A 23,922-nucleotide genomic window follows, 5' to 3' on the forward strand; every position below is an offset into this window, starting at 1 on the left:
ATTACTGGTCATATGCGTAACAAATGAGTGCTGAAAACACTGAATTTACAGGGATTACACCACATTAGTCATCTATTAGTCGGCTCTAACCCAGCGTGGAAACAGTCTGAAGCAGCCCGCCAGATTAACACCGGCTGAATTAAACTGGTGTGTGTTTGAGTGTTGGGGAGGAAATAATGGGATCAGGGGAGAAGATCAAGAGATTTAGAGAAACCCGCCTTCTAAGCCAATCACAGGAAGCAGGCTTATTATACGGGGATGACATGTGACTTACATGGACGGAGGTGGAGGACCTGCATTTCCATAATAATAACAGCATATCTGAACACCACTAATAGCTCCGACATATGACATGAATATAAAGTAGGGGTGGTAACAATCTTCAGGCATCATGCTAAACTAAGGGTAACCATGAAATCCATAAATATAAAAAACATCACGCTAGCTAGTTAGCTATGAGCTTTGGCAGGAAGGTGCTATGAGTTAAGTGCTAACATCAGAAAGCTAACATGCTCACAATGCTTACATCCTCATGTTTAGCAGCTTCAATGTTTTACTATGATCATCATTTACTGTCAAATTCGCTGTAGACGAACTTTCAATAGATCTAAAAAAATGGGCTCCGAATTTTACGGTAAGTTCAGGTTGTTAGCATGCTAATCTTTGCTAATCAGCAGTCAATAGCTGTGTCTCAATTCATCCTTCGAAGGCCTACGAAGGATGAATCGTTCATAGCCTGTGTAGACGCTAAAGCAGAACTGAAATGAGACGGTCTCGTCTACGGAGAATTTCCTGTTTGTGTCACCAGCTTTTAACCTTGCATCGCCAAATGCAGCTGCTGTCGCCTAGCAACAGGCAGCTAGCGGGCTAACTAGCTTTCATAACTAACGTCACGTAATTCTCAGGATATGTCTGGCCCCCGAAGGATGCACCCGATGGATCCTTTGCGGCCCAGGAAAAGGAGGACGCATTTGAAGGAGCCCTTCGAAATGGGAAAGCCTTCGATGCGTCGCTGTGACACAATCGGCCTTCAAGTACGTCCTTCGAAGGATTCAGGCCCTGAATTGGGACACAGCTACAAACGTCCGCAGGCTTCATCATCTAGGAACCACGAATTTTAGTACAAAATGTTGTGCCAATGCTTCAAGTAGATGCTCTGATATTTCACTGGATGATTCCAAACTTTGGCCTGTAGGGGCGCTATAGGAGAAGTCAGAGAATCGCCAATGTTAGCAAGATTTAATAAACATTTGCACCAAATATATAACGGTCCATCCAGACCAATATCTTTGTTAATCTGTTGTTACTTTCTTTCCTGACAGCTCAGAACACACAGCAGCTCTCTGCACAAATATAGAGATGTATTTAGGCACTCAAGTTTTTTAAAGGCTAAATCCAGCAAACTGATTGGTTCACTGAGGCCACTCTGTACCGAGCCTGGTAATTTATAACTGTGCTTCCTGAGAGCGCTTGTCCACAAAGCCTAATGCATCACGCTGTCACAGAATAGTGTACAGCTTACACAAACCGCTGCACCTGCAATTGAATTCAAATGCATTCAACCTGTGAGGCAAGAATGAGCTCAAAAGCAGCCGAGCGTTTAGTGCAGGGTGGTGAATGTAAAACACTTTCTGGAGCAAATCGAACAGAATTATTGTTTGAATAATAAATGTGAAAGTCCCACGCTGGGTCTCTAACAGCACTTTTCATCACTAAGATTACCTTGCGCACATTGTGGGCTACTCAACGCTGTGTTCACATTAGCGCTACCAAAGCTTTTTAATGGACTTTTACACCACCGCTGCTTTGATTTGAGGGCTCATAACTTCTCGCATCTCCTCAGTTGACCTCAAAGATTTTAATAATTCAGCAGAGAAACTTTCTGTATTCATGCCTGCAATTAAAGCAAAACCTCACATAAGTTTTAATGTGTTAAAAAAGCGTGTTTGTAACAGTAAGGAAATAATGTGTGCAAAGGGAGAGACAGAATAACAACTATCCTCCGAAGTGAGTTCTTTCAACCGTTCCCTTTTTAAACTCTGTTTAAAGCACGCACGGAGAAAGAACACCGCTTTCAGCTCGCCTATAATAACAAAAGAGGACAGTTTAAGGTGAAATGAGATATGAATTGGACTGGAGAGTCTCCTGCCTGGAGGCGGGGGATGAGCCGTGACTCTGTGGCCTCAGAGAGGAGCCTCCTGTGGGGATGAGGAGCCAGCAGACAGACAGACCTTCCCCAGGGGCTCCACAGGTACAGCAGAGAATCAGCCAGGGGATAAGTGAAAGCAAAAACAGGCACAGAACAGACGGAAACACGGGGAGAGGACCAGAATATAAAAACACAGAGTTTAGGCGAAATTCAGCATTGAAACAAGGGCATTATTACTCTGTCTGTGTCTGTGGTTGTCTTGTGCTGTTTATATTAACAAGATATTTGAGGTTTTATTGGATCGACATAAATAGAACTCTTAGGAGGATTATATTTCAAAAACACACGATTAGTTCCTAAAACTTTTATTTTAAGATGTTTGAAGAGTGATGGTCAGCAAATTTGACTTCATCTTCCTTATTTTTGGCGGGATTTTGCAATTATTTGCCATATTAGGAGACACTCTGCTGTCAGAGAAATGGTGCACTGTTGCAGCTAACGTCTATTTTTTGTTGTTTATTAATCTGCAGATTTCTCTCTCTATGAATCGAAGAATACTTCCGGTCTTTTAATGTCATAAAGTGTTGGAAAATGCCTGCTACAAGTTTTATTGTAGGCTTGTTTTACTGACTTTTTGTTCTTAAACATGGTTCAAACGATTGATTGATTGTTCTCGCTTCAGACTGACTAATCATTTCAGTGTTTCCCACACACATGCTATATTAAAGTCGAGCTGAAACATTTCGAGAGTACCTAGCTTCCGTATCGTGACGTATTTCCGAGTGAAACAGGACGTGCAGGCGGGACATATCATTAGAGGGATTTGATTTGATCGTTGAGAAGTGGGCGTGGACAGACGTTCTCCACAGCGCAGTAGCTAGCTAACTGACCGAGCGTTCTTGGTGCTCTGCGGCTAAATGTTGCAGATTGATTGACAGGTGGATGTCATGATATTATTGGTTGAAATTGGTTGGTACTAGCTTACGTAAGCACACGTGATATTTAGTTTTACAGGAAGAAAAAATGATCTGATTTTTTTTGGCCTATATTGTCAAATAGATGCACAATATTAAAATGACGACTTTAATGGCCGCCCAAGTATATTTGGCGGCTAATTCTATCATGTTTCTGATCTTCATCCACCATCGATTATCTACTGGACATTCTCCCCTTGTGTGCGGCGTCTCAACACATGCTTGCCAGAGAAACGCACACAAAAAACAGAGGGTAACGTCCCTGGTGCATCCCACGTGTAAATGCATTGATTGAGGTGTGATGTCTCCTGTAAGATGTGGACGCTCTTGTGGCGCTGTTTTAAAAGCTTTTAAGTGTAGCTGGTTGGAGCACCATGCTTTGATACGCAACCCGCCCCCCCTCGTTGCTGCCACAGGTAAGCCGTCAATCTGTGGGAAACACTGCATTTAATTATTGTTTGGCGTAATCTTCATTATTCTCATTTATCTTTCAGTATTTTTTATGTACTCCAGTTTTTGTAAAGCTCATAATCACTAATTTGTACTACATACATAAACTTTAATACTATCATACAAGTGTTACAAAGGATGTGATCCAAAGACCTCCATATATGGTTCTGTCTGATCCTTTGTGTCAACATTTGTTCTTTCAGTAACGCACGAGTAACACTCACCTGAATCGCCCCCACACCTGTGCTGAGGCCAGACCCAAGGTGTGTCTTTGTGGAAGCAAACAGTGTGTGACTGATTACAGTGTTGCTGCACTGACTTCAAGTCTTAACAGGCCGCTCTCTGCACACGCCTACACACAAGCTGAGCTCGAGGCGGGCTTAACAAGACGTGTCCGCATTATCCAGAGGCTGACTTAGAGACAAATACTGTCCATGCTTCAAGTTTTCATGGAATATATTAACGATGGATCCCTTTATTACACTGTTGAATTGCCTTGTTATTCATCCCCATTGCCACAGCGCTTTCAAAAAATCATTGCTGCTACAAAACCACATTCAACCCTCCTTTTGAAGCAACTTCATTTAATCGGATCGCTCTTTAATCATCCGTCATGCTGTCATATTGTCTCATCTGGTCTGCTTCTGCTCTGAACATCTATCCACTTAATCACAGCTCCAACACACAGCAGAGACGTGATGATGGAGGCAACAGGAAATCAATGGGAAGCATTTAGCATCATTGCTACGCCCTAACTTGGAGGAGTGCAATTGATTTTTGAGTGCATGTATGAGGATGTAAATCATGTGTTACGGGCTGGACAAGACATTTAATCGACAGGTTTGTGGCGTTGCTATGGAGCTATATAGCGACTTAAATCGATCGCCAACTATTTGGATTAACGATTTATTGGTTTAAGTAATTTTTTAAGCAATAAAAGTCAATGCCAGCGTCTTAAATGTGAAGATTTTCTGTCTTCTTTGTCTGGTTTTTATTCCTCTCTGAGTTGTGGACAAACAAGACCTTCAAGTGCGTCATCTTGGGCTTTGGGAACACTGACGTTTTCACCCTATTCTGACATTTTACACACCAGATTTATGGAGAACAAAGTCTGCAGATTAATGAGTAATACAAACAAACCATTAATTCCAGCCCTTTAAGAGAAATACACGTTCTGCAGCTTCTCGTTCCTTATAAACATCTACAGTGCCACAACTGAATCCAGAGGTGTGTCCCTTTTATGTCATCCGTATAAAACCTCATAACAGAGGGTGTGACTTTAACAGCCAGAGGAATGAGGATTAAAAGCTAAACTTGCCGAGGATGTGTGCCGGAGTTCAAAGCAGAAATATTTGGGCGAGCGCATCAAAGTTGCTTTTCAACCTTTCAGATGTTTACTACGAAAATATGACATTAAAAGCAGCCAAACTTCCAGCAGAGCTCGCTCAGACGGAGCTGCCCATACGGTACGAGGTGTCACAGTGTTCCAGTGACACGGCCTGGGAAAACCCTCCAGAGCCTCATTAAAAGAGCCACAGATGGAGCGACGAGAGAGGAGGGCACGTCCGTCTGAGTCAGAGACTGACTGAGATATCCTGCTCTCTTCCTCTCATCATCTATTCCCCTTCACACTCGCTGGGAACTCAGAACTGTGATCGGTTTTAAGACGTTCCCGGAGGAGAGACGAGTAGAGGAAATGAAACTACAGCTGAAGACTTATTGAGCAGAGAGAGTATGTGTGTATATAAATTATGTCAAGGAGTTGCATTAGCTAAAATATGCTTGATTTCTAAGATGCATGCAGAGAAAATAGACCATTCTTCAAGGCTTAAAGACTCAGGATAAAGACTTACAGTAGCCTTTGAGCTACATGCTAACATACAAATGCTAAAAATATCACAATAAACATCCAAACCTTAACCATGTCCACAGTCTTAGTTTACTGGGTTAGCATGCTAACAGTCGCTAATTAGCACTTAACTCAAAGCACAATTGAGGCTGGTAGGAGTGGTTACTTTTGCAGGTAGTTGGTAAAAAAAGCAGTCGTGAAACAAAACTTTTGACTTGATGATTGAGGAAGGAGCCCCCTTCAATCCTTTGATTGAAGGGGGCTCCTTCCTCAAAGGATTGAGGGGGGCTGGAGCCTATCCCAGCTGTCACTGGGCGAGAGGCGGGGTTACACCTGGACTGATCGCCAGTCAATCAAAGGGCTGACACATAGAGGCTGTGTCCGAAACCGCAAACTAACGTACTGCCTACTACATACTCAAACAGTATGTACTGCACATGCCTACTAACCTGACTATGAGGATGTCGGTGACATCATAGTCAGAGCCGTCTTCTCCGTATCACGTGACTTAATCGTTTACGTATGTCCGGTCTGATCTCCGGTCGATCTCCGCCATAGTAGAAGCTGAATAGCCGCAATGCATTTTGGGGCAGTTGAGTACAACCAGTGAGCTCCCGTCTCATACTCAAACATCCGGGCCGATCTAGTATACATCCGGGCATTTCGCGCATACACAAAATTGCATACTATGAGATGGGAACGCACGACATACTCAATTTTACGTCAGGGTTAGTATGATTAGTGTGATAGTATGCGGTTTCGGACACACCCAGAGACAGACAACCTATCACACTCACAGGCAATTTTCAGCTAACGAGCATGTCATTGCCCTGTGGGAGGAAACGGGAGTGTCTGTGCTAATTTTCATGGCAATCCATCCCATAGTTTTGAGACTTTTCTCAAAAAAAAAACAGAAACCTGTAGGTGGCCCTGGATCATCCTCTGAGGATCATAAACATCTGTACCAAAATATCAGCCAATAGAGGAAGTAGACGTTGAGATGTTTCGCTGGATATGCTTTGAAAACGTTGACATGTGGTGGCACTAGAATAAGGATGTCAGCAGATCAGCAGAGTGAGGAGGACTCATCCTCTGAGGATCACAAACATCTGTATCAAGTTATCAGCCAATAGATGAAGTACAAGTTGAGATATTTGCCTGGACACGCTTTGAAAACCGTAACCTGGTCATGACACTAAAGCTGTGGTTCTCAAAGTGGGGTCCGCAAAATAATTATAATAAGTTTATAATAAGTTAAAACAGTTAAAAACTGCATTACAGATGAAGACCATTTGCACCAGTGAAACAAGCATATGATGTCCATGACTCCCACGTTAGCTTTGGACCAATAGAAACTGACATGATTGTGACACATCACGTCAATCTGTCAATCACTCAACTTTCTGAAAGCTTTTAAGATCAATCACTTGAGAAGTATAAATGCTCTGTTTTAAAGAAGTGGTACTAACATGATTTAAATTAAATGTTTTGTTTATTACGATGAAACAGCTCTGAAGTATTTAGGTTGATAACTTGGCATCTAAAATGTTCTCCTCTGTAAGGGTTCCCTGGCCCCAATTTGAGAACCCCTGCACTAAAGGAACAAGTCACCACATCAGCAAATTGTGTAGGAATGATTTATCCCCTGGAGGTCATGAAGGTCTACACACAATTCCATGGCAATCGATCTAGAGTAATTGAATCAAAGTGGACAGACCGACTAAACAAACTGCTCACACACTTCTTAAATTTGCTTCTTTTTACGCTCCTAATAATCCAAACCTAACTCCAGATCTTCCTGACGTAAACATGTTGCTCCTTGTCTCCAGCCCTTCTCTTCTGCAGAGGGAGGCGGATAAGAGTCGAGAACAGCCTTTCAAAGAGCAACAATGAATTTTAAAGCACTGAGCCGAAACTATCGGAGCAGAACAGTGCTCATGATTTGCCTTAAAATCAGACTGGATGACGCACAACAAGCAGCTGCAAATCTCTTTCAGGTCTTATCTCTTAGCTGTAATTAAGCTAATGTCTCTGAATGAATGATGCTAATGATAAGTGATTATAAAGCGCTATATTTGGAGAAGCACATTAAAGTTGATTTCCTTTTTGGAAATGGGACATTTACTACAATTAAAGGGACCATTTGAGAGCGGTAGTGTCTTGCTGTGGTGCAGGCCTGAATAAACTTTTAGCAGAGATAGTTTGGAGTCGATTCGGAGTAAGAAACAATAACTGTTAGTGCACCACGTTGCTGCTTTAACTACACCAGAGAGAAAGTAGGTAATACAGTGAATCAATAAATCACACTGCAGCGAGAAAGAGAGCGGATATCGAGTTCAAAATCAATGAACTGACTTATTATCTGCGCAGGTCAGCATCAGCTAATGACACCACCTACATACACTCACAACACACACACACACAATCTGAACCACCACACGTATGCTTCTATATGACCTGCTTTTCACACCCACACACAGTTTTGGACTCAATGAGAAAAAAAAAGAAAGTTGTAATCCCTCCTCTCCTCTTGTAATCTGAGATTTTAATCTCCGCTTTCCAGAGCAAAGATTACCCAGCAGCCCTTGCTCCCATTCAAGCAGGAGTCTTAAAAAACGCCGGGGAGGGATAACCCGGCGGGACGGACGAGGATGAGGAGGATCCAGATGTGTGAGGTTGTAATCTTGAGACGGAGACAGAAATAGTAAAAAAAAAAAAAAGGGGGGATTTAGGGGGAGGGGAGGAGGAAGTGATGGAGACGCAGAGTGACATAAGAGAAGAAGAAAGCTGCTGCTGCCGAGGTCGAGGTCGGTGTCTGAGCTCTGCAGGTAGACCAGCTGCATCTCATTGGAGGTATAAACACAGATGATTCAAAGACGTCAGGGTCAGAGGTCATTTTGTGGCCTTTAAAGGCTCGTGTTAAAACTCCTGTTTAGTCAGATTCAGTCTGAAAAATAAACTGCTAATTTAAAGACCCGTCCCTGTGTACATATGTAAACCCACCAGCGTGTAACAGCCAAATATAACGGGCTTCTACGAATTCAAACAGCATGCAAATAATGCCCCAAGAGATATGCAACAGTGGAACATGAATAAATACATGCAGACAGCATTCCTGAAATGCTAATACAAATAACAGTTATAAAATATGATCCGTGTATATCCAATCTGAAGTCGGTATCCCAGTAATTCTACATGTTAGGACATACAGTGCTACAAGAGGCTCATGCAGACACACACTGTACACTCATCCGCTCTGTATTTAGCTGCCAAATATAACAGGAGGAAACAGTCCAGCTACATTCAACACCTCTTCAGAGAGACGCTCCATTTTTGGACGCCTGATTCAGAACATAGCGCCGCTCTGCTCTGCTCTTAAAGCACACACCAACGTACCTACCGAAGCAGAGAGCACTGGCATGTTGGCATGAGCACAAGCCTGAGCTGTTGCGATAGTAACTTTGAAATGAATCCACGCAGTCTGAACGACCTGTTTTCCTCCGTCAGCACACCACCACATGCAAACACTCTGCATGCGTTACATAACAGTGAGTGGCAGGTGAGCGTGCTGCAGGAATTCTGCATCAATGACTTTAAATACACGAGGGGGCCGGGTTCACAAAGATGTTTCAGACTGGTCTTAATGTTGCTCATAGATTATTCTCATGCAGGTTAGAACGTTTCACAAAAATAAAGGCCAGAAAATTTAGACACCTTACCCCGAGGCAACTCAGCTCTAAGACCCATGTTACCATGGTAACAATCAGTGACACCTGCTCACCAGGAGCACCACATTTCGAACGTCTTTGATGGTCCTCTCAGCGGTCGGATTAACACTGCTTACTGTTGCTGCAATTGTTTGGTTGTTTTTACACTCTTGGCTGAATTTTCCAAGTAAAATGCCCTTAAAACAGGTGAATTCCTCCAAAAGACAAGCGTTTTCTGCGCGGGTAAACAGACTTGAGCGGTTACTCGGTCGGCCATTTTTTTTGTTTTGAAAAAAGTCTTAATCTACCCAGAATTCTATGCACGATAGTCCTGCTTAAGATAGTTAACAACTTAACTGCTTTGTGAAACGGATGAATTTAGACATCTATCTGAAGTCTGACTATTTGTTTTATCTAAGCCATTAGTCAAAGTCTATCTTTGTGAAACCGGCCCCAGAGCTGAAACATTTAGTCTATTAATTGAGTGAAAAATTACTCGTCAACTATTTTACTCAAAATTAACTATTAAAGCACTTTGTTTTTTAACTAATAAAGGCAAATATTTCCCACAATCAGCCAGTTAAAGGCTGTTAACTTCCTGGTGTTCTCGGGCTTCTATAAAAGAAATGGAAAATGTTGGTGGTTTAAGGCGGTTTGTCTGACAAAAGAAGTTTTAGTTCTTTGAATATGTGAGAGTTAAACCCAGACAAATATGACAAATCAATATTAGAAAATGCAGCCAGAATTAAGACCCAATACATGTTGTAGTATGTGTGTTATATAAGGGCTTCAGAAACTATGTATTTGTTATAAATCAAGGAAAAGGAAATAGTGAAATTCACTACCTATCAATGCTTCCTAAAACCCCAAGGTGATGCCTTGAAACAGTTTGTTTTGTCCAACCAACAGTCTAAAAACTTATTATATTTAATTTCCAATTCTATAAAAGAGCAAATCTTGTGTTGTAGGAGAGAAACAGTGTTGATGTTGTTGTTGTTTTTTACTTCATTGTTGTAAACAAACAGAAAAACAACACAACATCTACAGCTGGTCATCTATACATCCTAATACATCTTTAATAAGTATTTATACTGCACTGAAAACTGAGCTGCAATGTTGCCCAGGTAAACTGCTGAGAGAGAACAGTCAGCCCCGACACTAAAAATGTTTTGTACTGTCCGTGTTACCTCCTGGCCAAATTTCTGGGCTGTTTCAAAACATGTGAAAACGGTCTGCCAGCTATTCAACAAACACCCCTTCAACCTCAGCCGCCCGCACACATTTTATTTTAGGGGTTATAAAATATCTGATCAGATCCTGCCAACAGACTGTACAGCTGTAGAAGTCCACGTTCTATATTGTGTGTATTGTTGACAACATACTGGCTTTGAAACACGTCACAAAAGTTGTGCAGCAAACACCATGATACTGCTGAAGCGAACGACGACACGGCAAGAAATGTAGCTAAAATTAGTTGTGGGTTAGCAAACTGACGCTACATCTGCTGCAGCAAAGCTAACATGCAGAGCGGACGAGATGGTTCAACAGGACCAGCACACGACAAACACAACAAACCATCTCTCCTGCTTTTAGAGTTAATATCACAACAACAGTGTGACTCCAGGGACTTAACACCAGCTCGGGGACCAAGAGGCTAATTTGACAATAATTGTATTTGCATAGAACTGCAAACAACACTGGCTGCAATAATTTAAAGACCATGAATGTTGTCTAATTAATTAAACTATTATGTTTGTCTCAGCTTTAAGTTGACAGCTTTGTGCACACAGCTAATAAAGAGCCTTAATCTTACAGTAGCCTGAGCGGAGCCACATTATCTCACATTAACGTGTGACTTCATTACAGCAGGCTGTTTGACTGTGAGGAAGCTGTCCTGTTGACTTTGAGTGGTTGGGAAATAATACGCTAAAGGGACTGAACCAAATGTAGGCAGCTAGCTTAATACATCCGCTCCACAGAGTGTAATAATTGGCAGAGAATCAGCTTTATATGATATGACTAGGGGGGAAACAGCTACGTGTGTGTGTTGGATCTCTTTAATGGGCAGAGTATTTGTGTGTTGGTTAATCCACGCTGTGTTACTCACACACCCGGCATCACCGCTGATGTGTGTCTATTCAATGTCAGCTTAGCCCACTCAATCCCTAATCCAAAAGCAGCGAGAGAAAGAGGGAGAGACGGGCGGCGGGGAGATAAACCCGCGCACCTACACGTGTGAAACGTCTCCATCATTCACACGTCACAGGCTGCAGCGCTCTTCACACCCTGTCCTCCTCTCGCGCTCTCGTCTCCCCTCGTTTTCAAGTTTCAGCGCCGTGTATTTTCGGGATACGACACAGATTCCACCGGTTGCCCCGACAACGGACGCGAGTGAGTGGACGCGGGCTCGCACCTCGTCGTAATGACCGATGGGGCGAGGCGAGGGTGAACGCCATCAATCAGCTCCCATTCAGCAACATTCACTGCTCCCATTCTCTGCTCGCTCTCAATGGCCAAACAAAGGGCACGGCTTAGCTCATCACTGAGATTTGTGGTGCTGATCGGGGACGGTGTGTGTGTGTGTGTGTGTGTGTGTGTGTGTGTGTGTGTGTGTGTGTGTGCAGGTCATAAACTGGGCCTACTAATAAAACTGGTTTCCTGTGTCGAACAGAAGAGGAGCAAAACAACAAGCTCTGTCCGGACCTGTTGAGGAGAGTTGAATGTTGTTTTGTTAAACCATTAATAACTCATGCCTTGAACACATTTATTATTTTAATACAGTACTGTCTAATTACTTTATATACTATGGCGTATATACTATAGTGTCTCTGCATCTTTCGAAGGCCGAACTGATATGAGACGGTCTGGTCTACAGATGACTTCCTGTTTGCGTCACCAGCTGTTCCCGCCCTTGCCCTTGCGTCAACAAACGCGGCTCCTGCCGCCTGGCAACAGGACGCTAGTGGGCTAACTTGAGCTATCATAACTCACTTAACATATTATTATAAAGATCATTTGTATCACGGCCCCTTTGGTGTATCTCTAGCTATTCAATTGAGTTGAAACCAAAAGCATTTTAAGTGTATTCCTCGGCCCTAAGAGAGTCCGCCATCTCGTTTGAATCGCAATGAATCTCAGGATACGCTGGGCCGCGAGGGATGCACCCGATGGATCCTTCGTGCCCCGGGAAAAGGAGGACGCAGATGAAGCAGCCTTCGAAATGGGACAGCCTTGGACGCACTGCTGTGACGCAATCAGCCTCCAAAGACGTCCCCTCTAAGGATGCCTTCTATGGCGAGTACATACTTCTATTCTTGTTCCAGTATTATACGCCTCTTATAATGTAGTTTTTACTTCCCGTTTACATCTTAAATTATATCCTTGTGCTGTTGAAATAACAGAATTTTCCTTCTGGGAATCAATCTTGTTTGAGTTAAAAAAGAGATCGCAACAGATTCTTAGCTCGTGTGATGTTGTTGGTTAACACATTGCCTAACCCACTGCTAGATAATTAAATAGTTTTCTCAGCATTAAGTAATAAATCAGCTCTGCTCCGGCCCAAACAATCCCAGCTTCATAATTGTCATGCGCATCCGCTAACAAATACTCGAGCAAATTATTATTAACCCTGAAGGCAAAGATTAGAGCTACCAGAGAGAGCAACAAATGGAGAGGAACGAAACAAGCACGGGAAGAAAAACCTTTCTATCTGTTTGTGTTCACGTATTACGCGAGCACTCACTAATGTTCCTCTCCCATTTTCTTTTAATTAAATCATTGGCAACTACACACACAAACAGACATCTCAGGTTCTGCCTTCCTCGTAGTGCCAGTGGGCTTCTGCTCCTGCAGGATTTAAAGAGCCTAAATATAAAAGCAGATCCTGTTCCTGCCTTTGTTTTGGGTTTGTTGTGTCAGCCTGCAGTTACTGAGCTGCGACTTTTACTTTGTTTTCACAACTGACTAATCTGTGCTTTCATTTTTAGCCTTAAGCCGAAAGCAGTTTCCTAGAGGACGACTTCTTTAAATGTCTTTCTTTGTCCGTCCAACAATCCAAAACCCAACAGATATTCAGTTCAGATTATATAAGAGGTCAAAGCAGCAAATCCTCACATTCGACCAACTGGAGGGTCTAAAGAATATTTAGCAGATTTCACTGATAAACTTTGGCGATCAATTAAAGGAGCAGTTCGCCCCTGTAAAAACCTGCTGTCAGTCAAAGCTGGTGTTCTCTGTAATCGATAGAAGCAGTAATATTTGAAATTGGCGCCATAGCTGTGGAGAAGGTCGTACAAACAGCTCGTGGTTTCACTCATTCTACAGTCCTACAACACCCAGCATGCATTGCACCCCTCCCTCTGAAAGGAATGGCCCAGCAATTGACACAAGGTCAGAGCTGTATAGAATCCGAAATAAGACAAGAATATACCGGTGGATCGTCCCTTCAGGTCTGCAGTGAACATTTCAGACCTGACGATTTTGAACGAGACATGACATCAGAGGCCGGCGTCCTAGATTGAGGAAGTGTAGTTTAGCGAGCTCCCTGGCCTCCGCCAGATGACGCGTTTTACGTAGTCTGATGGAGGTTTTCTAGTGCCCATTGGAGAAGCAGACAGCGTCCTCCAAAGGCACATTTTTTTCCCTACCATAATGGCATTAGCTCCCCATAACAGCATGAAAATCGGCGAACTGGCCCTTTAATCCTGATGCTGAATTTTCAAGCAAAAATATGAAGATTTCCTGCTTTTCTTGTTCTGATTTGATGTTAATCTTTAGACTTTGTTGGACGGAGAAGGTAAGATGTTGCCTTGAACTGTGGGAACCTTTGATCCTCGTCTTTTTATCTTTCTATTTTCAATGAACCGAGTACTCGACAAAGGATTTATTATTCAAGAAGTGATCATCAAAACAGTCACAGATTAATTTGACTAACTGTTTCTGCAGAGATTTTAAGACGGTTACGATAACTGGATTCAAAAGAAAATAACTGTATAAGAGGAAATATCTAGAAGACGAGTTCAAAGAGGTAGGATAATACCAGGATCGATATTTAGCTTCTTTTGGACCCTGGTGTTAGCATGGAAGTACTAAAAACAAAACACAAGGGTTAACAAATACTAAGATTAAAGCAAAGTACTGAAAAGTACCAAAATATATCACACACAAAAACTGTAATAAAAACAGATCTAGAACAAAGGAAAGAAAAGGTGGGATGAGTAATTGTAAGCGGTTAAATAAATAAGAGAAGAAGATATTGCACTCTTTGGTAATAAAGGACCATGTCCGTCAATAAGGTGTAAAAAAGGATGATGCAGAGTGAGGTTGTTTTGTTTTTCTGGGTGTCTAAAGATCTAACACGGCAGCCTGGTGAGTTCTGTCATCTTTAGATCGAGTATTTCTCAGCCAAAACAAACAAGACACATGATCAAACTTTGACTGATGGCAGACGCAGAAGTAAACATGTTTCTCTGCCAAGACAGTGGAATTAGACCTTGAAAAAGACAGTGCCCTGTTTATTGACATCTGAAGAAGAAGAAGAAAGAACCTTAGAAAGACTGCTGGAGGGAATACTGTCAGGATCTCAGACTCGGAAACACCCCCCCCATCTTCCTCTTCCTCGAGATCAAACACACACACACACACAGAAACGTCCAGCTTTGAAACTGATCTAATGATAGCTAGAGAAAGGGGCTACTCGCTGCATTAATTATACACCACACACACAAATGATTTAGGCTACACTAGAGAGCGAGCTGACCTTTAAGAACCGTCAACAGTGATATCTGGATAAATCAAGTCATCCACAGTGAGTCCTTCTACCTGCCTGAACAAATCAATTTCCTCACTGATGTTAGTCACCTTCTCTTTTCACCGCAGCTCACCATCACTACTGTATCTGCACCCTGAGGGTCCTTCTGAAGGCTACAAAGTGAGATATGGAAAAGAGATGTTTAAGAGTGCATTATGCAGCTGGGACACATTCATTTTGCAGCTGTAGAATATTTAGACCTCTAACTATAAAAAAAGCACCTAATGTTAGCATTAAGCTAACTCATTAAACAACATAAAGCACTGGCTCGAATACAAGACTAAATTTACTTTCAGAAATAATACGTTAAAGCAGGGAATGCATTAAATGCAAAGAAAATAAATGAGCAAATTTACAGTTTAAACTTTGCACGCAGAGAGCAATGGCTCCTACAGAATGTTGCATTATGGGTTGTTTTGGTCTGCACCCGAGTTCTGCATTAACAGCTTGTACTGAGAAGGAAAATAAACCACAGTCCCTTTCACGTTAGGAAAACAGTAAAGGCTTGCAAACATTATTAGACAGCCCTGCGCTATTAATAAAGTAATTAAAACAATACTATATTTAAAGAACCCCTCCAGTGAAAATCAAGTGTTTAACCTTGTAAACATCTCCATGTGGTGTTCTTCATGTGCTACAAGACATATCAGGGACAACATCAGCAGCCATCTCCACGGCTGGGCCTGTCTGCTTTTAAACTGTAGTGTACCAAGGACAGGCTGAACAACACGCTTTCAGATCGGCAGGTTTGAGACGTCACAAACCTAAGGAGCCAATCCCGTTAATGGACGGGGTGACGCTACGCATATCATTATGTGTAACCTATGGCAACCACTTCGGCGATGCACGAGCCAGCTGTAACCGTCATCCTAATTTTTGCTAACACACCACTGACTGCTAACGTTAGCGTTACTACTACTGATTACTACATTTCAAGCTCGCTACGTTTCAACACGTTGCCACTAAACGATGGCAGAGGCGTGGGCGGGGCCTATGCAGATTCTGTAATTTTTAATGAGGGAGAAGGAGGAGATGCCTTGGGAGGATTTTTAAAGGTAATTTTGTAGAAAAAACATATCAGACATAATTTATTATTTAAAGCAGGACTCACTTTATCAGTGATGGGAACATTAATCAATGCACTAGCTTGGTTCAATGGACTTGTTAAGTCTTTTTTTGCTTAAACTTTCAATGTTTTAGTCGTTTTTATCTATAACTTGTAAGCTTTTAATGAAATGCTTGACTAATAAACAAAAAACGTTTGTTAATTAGTATTTAATTGCATGATTTCTGCAGGTGACTCTTTCTGTGTGCATGCAGCAAACTTAACGTGGGCTTGTGTAAACAAAAGGTTTAAATAAAGTTAAGAAAATTAAGTTTATTATTAACCGAAAATAAATGTGCAACTATTTTGACATTGGATTATTTAATTCTAGTTTTTAACAAGCATTTTTCTCTATTTTCTGAAATTTTACAGACTAAATGATTAAATTAAAAACTGTAAAATAATTGTACGTCCGCGGTCACCAAGATATAATGAAAGTCAGCAAGTCCACACAAGGTTAGAGGTGTTACTGTGTCAGGCTTTACTATTATTTCCCCCATCTTGAGCTAATAGTCGACCCTCTCTGCTCCCCGCGCTGACACTAGACTTTTCAGCCACTGTCTGGAAAATGTGCTTGAGGAAAATGACTAATGCTCGATCCTTCCACAACAACTACAGCTGAGGGACCCTTAGGCAAGGCTCCTCGTGCTGCACCATCAGCAGCAAACTATATGTTTGGACTGGGCAGCTCCCTCCCAGGTGTGTTAATATGAAGCCTGGCTGGAAAGATGCCCTGTCAACACTTCGATAAGTGTCCCCTGAGTGTTGTCGAATAAAGGTTTAACAAGCGGGGACGGAGTGGCCTGCCTGTGGTCCCTGAACGCCTCATAAATGTGTCACAAGATGAAAAATACCTCCTTGTGTTATTGTGTGATACCTGGGTGTACTGACTCTTAACAGACAGCAGGACAATAGAGAAGCAGTGTGTATGTGGGTGTCTGCTGGCAAAAAACTGTGTTGATCACATATCTCAAAAAAACTGTGGAGGTCTTCAACAATTATATTCAATTTAGGTCATACAGGAGAGGATAATTGCGATCTTGAAGCAATTTTTGGGACCTTATAATTGAAGCTGGTGCAGCTTGTCCTCCTCTTTAAAGCTGTCATGTAACTCTTAGCTGTGAAGTATGTTCTGTACAGGGCTGCACACATTAGCAGCTGTGTGTGTGAGCCCCCCTGTAACTGGGTCAGAGAAGAATCTGTTTTTTCTGTCACAACACGTCATGTTATTCAGCCAGGAAAGCACATACTGTATGCCAATTTTACCTCTTCAGACAGGGAGCTCTGTAATTTAACAGGGACTTGAACGCAACTTGTGAATACATCAACCGCCACCCTTGGCCCTTCTTTATATCCACTTCATATAACTGGATATGATGACAGAGACTGCAAGAACCTGCTCCACCACTGGCTTTGTCCTTGGCAGCATATACTGCTTGGCAAACAGTCTATGTGATGTATAGATGATAAGAAGGGTCGCCTGAGCACAGTGTCATAATGAATTAAAACATCATAACAAGTTCATTGTCTGGCCAGGCTATGATTTGTAAGAAACTCAACTCATCTACACCAAACTCCATTACAAAATCTGTCAATTTAATATCGACACACACGAGTGCAGCTACAAAAGTACAGTAGTGTAACATGATATAAGAGCTTTTAGAGCAGCCTGTCACACTCAATACCGCTTACCGCAGTGCATTTTGTAAAGCATGATTGTGGGATTAAGAAGATAGTAAGAGATCAGTATTAAGAATGGAAAATCTAAGGGAAATTACACTGACTGGAGTACTGGACCAGTGCCGAAAAGTGGGAAGGATCCTAAAGAACCGTGTGGAGTATTGAAATCTGTTATGCTGTAACCGATATAAATAATTTCAGACCAGCAAATAAAAATCATTTATTTTTTAAATGAAGTTCGGCACGTTTACCTCTTCAAATAAGCAAGACGTGCAGAGACTCGTCGACAGAAAGCGGTTTGATAGTTGTATGCACAAAATACTGCTTTGACAAGATGAAGATTTACACTTATTACACTCTAAAGACACAAACTCAACAGTAAGCTTATTTTAAATGAATTAGCGCAACTGGTCATTTAACGACTGCTTTGCCTTTTTCGACGTGGCCAGAAATTACACTACGTAAACGCAACGAAACGTATGGAATGCATCAAAACATAGAGGCAACAATTAATGAGTATCCCCTGAGTAATGTTTTTGAGGTAGGTAAGCTTACGTTAGTTAACTTATTAACAGTAGAAAACGCATATTTACCATATTATTAGTCCCGTTGGTGTATCCCTACTTCTGTTAAACTTTTCTCCACAGCAGCACAAGCTCCGGACATAATCTCTGGACTCAAACTGGATCCCCCGTTTCGTTGTCCGCAAGAGGAAAGTTGACCGTTGACATCGTCGGTGCAACACATGCCATCACGGCTCCCCTAGTCTCTTCAGCCACACCGCTGCTGGAAACTGACCGACGACGGTGCAACTCGTTCCCCCAGCCAGCCCGCCGCGGTAATCCTTCTAAACCCCGCGAGCCAGGGAAGCACAATGTGTGATTACGCCCCGCCCACCGCGTTACACAGAGGGAGGGGCTGCGGGGGATATCGAATACACCCACATGAATTAATTCATAACCACAGAAGACCTCTGAGGGCCACAGTATTAAAACAGTGTTTTTACTTGCATATACAAGTTTTTGTACCATTAAATTTGACGTATGAATCAAGTATTTGTAAAAGTATATATTTTCAAATAAGGCACAACATTATATTTGACAAATAAGTGTGAAAAATGTATTTAAATGTTGTTAGGTGAGTCAAATATTTTGGATTGAAATATATCTGACGAAGTTAAATAAATGTTGTGGAGTAAATGCGTAATATTTACCATCCTAACGTAGTGAAACAGAAGAACACAATGTAAAAAATGAAGGGACAAGTGCTTCAGATGTATTTTGTTGAATTCCAACATGTGTTATGTTCGGTGGATCAGGTTGTTCCTGGTTATTTTACCCTGAAAGCCATTCATTAAAGTTTTCTCTTCACTACTTTTTCCCATCATTTAGATGCAGATCTAGCCCATGTTTCACCCTGACTAAAACAAGTAGTCACCTTAATACTACAAGAGGTAAAATAGGTAGACATAACACTGGTCGTACCTCAAGTGAAAGGACAGATATATTACCTCACAAAGGTCTGGGGAATGAGTCATGAATGATTTAAAGGCACAGCAGGCCTACTCTGACCGTACAATGATAAAGAAACCAATTAGTGTGGTTAGTGGCCCCGTCATGTGATCCGGGCCTGCTGATAGTTTATTGTCCAAGCTCGCATTAAGTATTCATCCTCACAATAAACGCCCCGTCTTTCACCCACCACCTTATAAAACACTTACATACTGACGGAGGTTTTATCTCTGCCCTCCTCTCCTGTCATTCCTCTCCCGTCTCCTGAACACATCGACCTGTAGGCCACTTTATGAGGACAGCAGTGAGTCAGCCACCTGTTAATCATTGTGACAAGCGTGCCTGCTGACAGGTTGGACACTCGAGCATGGTGATTCAGCCTGCAGGGCGGAGGACCTGCAGGGCATGGCCGCTCTGTTATTGAAATTTGAATCAGATCCAGGCTGATTCAATCATATTATTTCCCTGAATGTGTGTGTGCGTACTCAGAAAGATCCTTCCATGGCTCTGGGATGGATCCACTATAAATCATTCTGCTGCGATCAATCCAAATAATCTAATAAACTTCCAGTCCATTTCCCGTGGGAATTGATTTATGATATCCATGCTTGTATGTGTGTGAAAGAGAGATAGCAGGTGTGACGTTAAATGTGACATTTAATTAGGTTCAGATTGGTGCTCGCTGTGTACTTTAGCATTGATTTTGAGCAGAGAGGGCATTGGCTGTGAGCTCGCTGGAAACAACTTTAGCCTTATGTAAATGCCATTAAGAGCAGATCCCTAATGGGTTTTGCAGCGCTGCACGACACTTGTGCGGCTGTTAAACAGCAACAGCAGAGCAGTTTTAGACTTTCCTCTCTGCGCCTGCTTTGATTTATTGAAAGAAAGAAAAAATCTGTCACAACACACACACATAATGTCTGACATGCATGATGTTTGGATTTTTCATCTAAATGTCACCACATTTGTCTTTTAATAAGTGCAATAGAGTTCACAATCTTACAAAAAGACAGATGCAATACAGCATTTTTGATCTGCAGAGGAAACATGTCAGAATTCATTATTATAAGACGACATAAAATCCGTGCGTGCGTCAAGGATTGAAGGATTTGCATGGGTAAAATTCAATCCGTTAATCACAAGATATTGTAGCTATTGTTCCCCTTCCCCACCAGCGATGTTTGTGTTCTTTATGGGCTTCCTGCAGCACTTCCTGTCTCCATCTCAGACATCGGTCTGAGCCCCCTTATGCCAGAGACGTCCAGGACACTGATACAGGTCAGGAGAATTCTGGGTGGAGCTCTGGGTTTGTTTAGGTGAGGACCAGGATCAGGACGTTCTGGTGAGGTGGATTGAGGGACTCGTGGGACTCTGGAATGTTGAGGGTGGGAATGGACACATTCTGTAGGGGATCCGGAATGTTTAAGGTAGGGGTGGTTCAGGATGTTCGTGTGGGAGTTTACTTGGGTCGGAACATTCCAGCGGGATTCTGGCATGTGTGAAGGGTATCAAATGTTAGGGTTAAGGGGTCAAAACTTCCTGTTTGGATTCAGGAATTTATTTAGGGGGTTAAAACATCTAAGTGGTTTCCGAGGCTGTTTCTGCCAAACAATAAAAACAAAAGTGCAGCTTAAAAATCTTATTTTATAATATAAAACCAGTTTCTTAGCTACATCTCTCCCAGCATACCTGACGTCAGTGCATGTGTAGTTCGGAGGAAAATAAAAATCCCTGTATGATGAAACTCTATGTAACATTATAACCTTTTCAATGCTTAAGATCTTCTCTTTTTGTTTGAATCTCTTTTGTTCTGTTCTGTTTTAAGGCTATGCTTGTGGTCGTTGCATTGGAGTGCGTTATGTTAAAGGTATTTCTAATATTAGTTGGAGTAATTGGAGTGAAAGATTGCTAGAAACATCTTACGTGAGGTATTCCATCACATTTTCTCTGGGCCTCCGGCGATAAAGTCTAAAGTCCAAAGTAACTGAATGTTTAATTCCATCAGAACTGAAAAGCTAGATCATTCATCTTTGCACAACAGGCAAGCATTTAATACTGAACTGCTCCAATGTAGAGGAGTTCAGAGTTAATGTTCATTACTTCCATCGCAGGGAAACTATGCTAATATCAGTTCCCACACCTCAGTGACTTCACTGCATACGTGAGCTTGAAAATGACACACGGAGAGAGAAAGTGAGACCTGAAACTGAGAGCTCATTGACGCAGAGCTGCCTTAAAGGGCCAGTTCGCCGATTTTCAACCTCAGTCCAATGGAGAGGTAAAGCCATTATGGTAGAGGAAAAATGCAATTTGGCTCTGTGCCTTTGGAGGACGCACTTCTCCAACAGGTCCTGGAAAACCTCCGCCAGACTGTGTAAAATGTGTCATCTTGTGGAGGCCAGGGAGCTCGCTAAACTACACTTCCTCAATCGAGGATGCCCACCTCCGATGTCATGTTTTGTTCAAAATCGTCAGGTTTGAAATGTAGACTGCAGACCTGAAGATTTTTTAGACGATCCACCGGTATATTCTTGTTGTATTTCAGATTCTGTACCGCTCTGAGCCATTGCCTGCAGCGTGAACGGTACTATTTCACTCCAGCGTCTCTCGCTGGGCCGTTCCTTTCAGAGGGAGGGGCGCAATGCACGCTGGGTGTTGTAGGAATGTAGAATGGGCGAAACCACGAGCTGTTTGTACGACTTTCTCCACAGCTATGGCGCCAATTTCAAATATTACTGCTTCTATCGATTACAGAGAACACCAGCTTTGACTGACAGCTGCTTTTTACAGGAGCGAACTGCTCCTTTAATCTAGCCGGGTTACAGCTGCGTCTCAGACAGGAAGTGAAACTCTCCCGAGCAGACTGTGTTCAGACGTGTCTCTGTGAGAACAAAAATCTCTTTCTCTTCTTTATTGTTACGTGTGAGATAACACTGTTACTCAGACATAGGCACACAGTGTATTCAGTACAGAGTGTCAAATCAACTGATGGTATTCAGATTAAACCCAGAGGAGGTCATGTGTAATTAATCCTACACCCATTTTTATTCATTAAGGGGAAGAGTCTGTGTGAGTGTATGACATATTATATTCGCTATTATGTGGAGAGAATTACATTAAGATGAATAATTCACAGTTATGAATCCCACCTAATGTCTTTATGATATCACAGACACGATTAAATGTGCTCATAATGTTGCATTCACAGATGAGTATCATCAGTTGGGAATCTGTCTAGTCTATATCCAGATGAGCACAGAGACAAAAAAATCTGTGACCCATTGCTGTGGGCATCTGTTCGGTATGAAGTCATCTGTCATCGTCAGTGCCATGTAGGGCGAAGACAGACTCAGCATCAGCTCGCACAAACACATGCTCATCCTTTGGGCTCTGTAATTGGAGCAGTAAAGTTATAGTTTATTTTTTTTGATTACATAAGCCCCACAGAAGGCCTGAAAAAAAAAAGAAAAATCCCTTCTTTCATTGCTGTGCGCTCAAACACTCTTTTTATTAAAACTGTCAACCTCCTTCTCACTTTTTTATTATGCCACTGCTTTAGTGCCAGCAATTACATTTTCTGTCCTGATGTGTCCCCTCCTCAGATGATAATGTCCCTGCCTCTTCCTTTTACCTCACTGCTTTTATCTCTCCTGCAATATTTCAGGACTTTCTTTCACTTACTGCCGCACCTTTATAACTCGGCGTTTCATATTCGGCGAGCCCTTCAAACACGGCAGCCTTGATTAATTCAAACAAAGCTTGTGATCTGTGTCACTTACAGTTTCACCCTGAAAAAAACATGTAATCCCTCTGGATCTCGCCGCCAAAAAAGATGGATTTGTCAGCAAGGGTAGTTTGAACTACATAGATGTTTTTTCCCACTTTGTGCCATTGATGCTGATAAGCCCCATTAGGCTCAGGAGTGGACGAGTAATGATGCTCGCTTGCACAGAAACGTGTTGGAACACAGAGAGAGAGGGTTGTAGGGCAATAGGGAGGCTTCTGCTGCTGCTGTGGCTACCGTTTGGCAATGGGGACAGTGACTAATCAGGCTGAGCATCCACATATATCACCAGGCAGAAGCAATAAGCACCAGGGACACGGTCTGACATGCTTTTATTAAACACACTTCAACAGCAGGGTCAGCCATCATACCAAGCCTGTGTGATGTACTAAAGGACATGGAGACCAAGACTGAGTTGCGTCAGCTTCTTTTAAGTCCTTCACAAGAGCCGAACAAAATCTGTTTACTATTAAATTTACTATAATAACATAAAGACTCAAACCTGGAATAACTTCACTTCCTTTAAGGCAGCTGAAACAAGCTGTACATACATTTGCCTACTATTACCCTTTAAGTTGATGCGGCTAACTATCTTTCTAATCATGCTAACCTAGCTTATCCTGTGTAGGTCATTTTCTAGTTTAAGCATTTAGAAACATAAGTTGTATTGTGCTGTTTTAATTAAATGTAAGTTAAGATCTTCTACATTACTATAAATGACAATAGTAATTGTACAGAAGCATTTCATAGCATAGTTTAATAAGCGTTATCATAATGCTTCTTTGTACTCCTTACTAGCATGCTAACGAAAGCTTTAGCTTCAACAGTTGATTTAGTTATTTAGGTAGCAGTTACACCTGGTTGGTAATGGTTGTGAGTATTTTGTAACATGTAAAGTCAACAA

General features: G+C 42.0%; 1 protein-coding gene across 1 annotated transcript in view; it reads right to left on the reverse strand.

Moving 5' to 3' along the window:
* LOC138599395 (transmembrane and coiled-coil domain protein 3-like) overlaps positions 1-18,539 on the reverse strand; it is a 34,972-nt gene extending 16,433 nt beyond the window's left edge. Inside the window, exon 1 of the mRNA XM_069671051.1 lies at positions 18,317-18,539. Coding sequence (XP_069527152.1) covers positions 18,317-18,319 — 3 coding nt within the window. The 5' untranslated portion in view covers positions 18,320-18,539. The remainder of the gene's footprint in view (positions 1-18,316) is intronic.
* Positions 18,540-23,922: the final 5,383 nt, after the last annotated feature.

The sequence above is a fragment of the Semicossyphus pulcher genome, unplaced genomic scaffold (assembly GCF_022749685.1).
Source record: "Semicossyphus pulcher isolate SPU_LCO1_2020_fin unplaced genomic scaffold, fSemPul1.0.p SCAF_20, whole genome shotgun sequence".
Classification (NCBI taxonomy): Eukaryota; Metazoa; Chordata; class Actinopteri; order Labriformes; family Labridae; genus Semicossyphus; species Semicossyphus pulcher.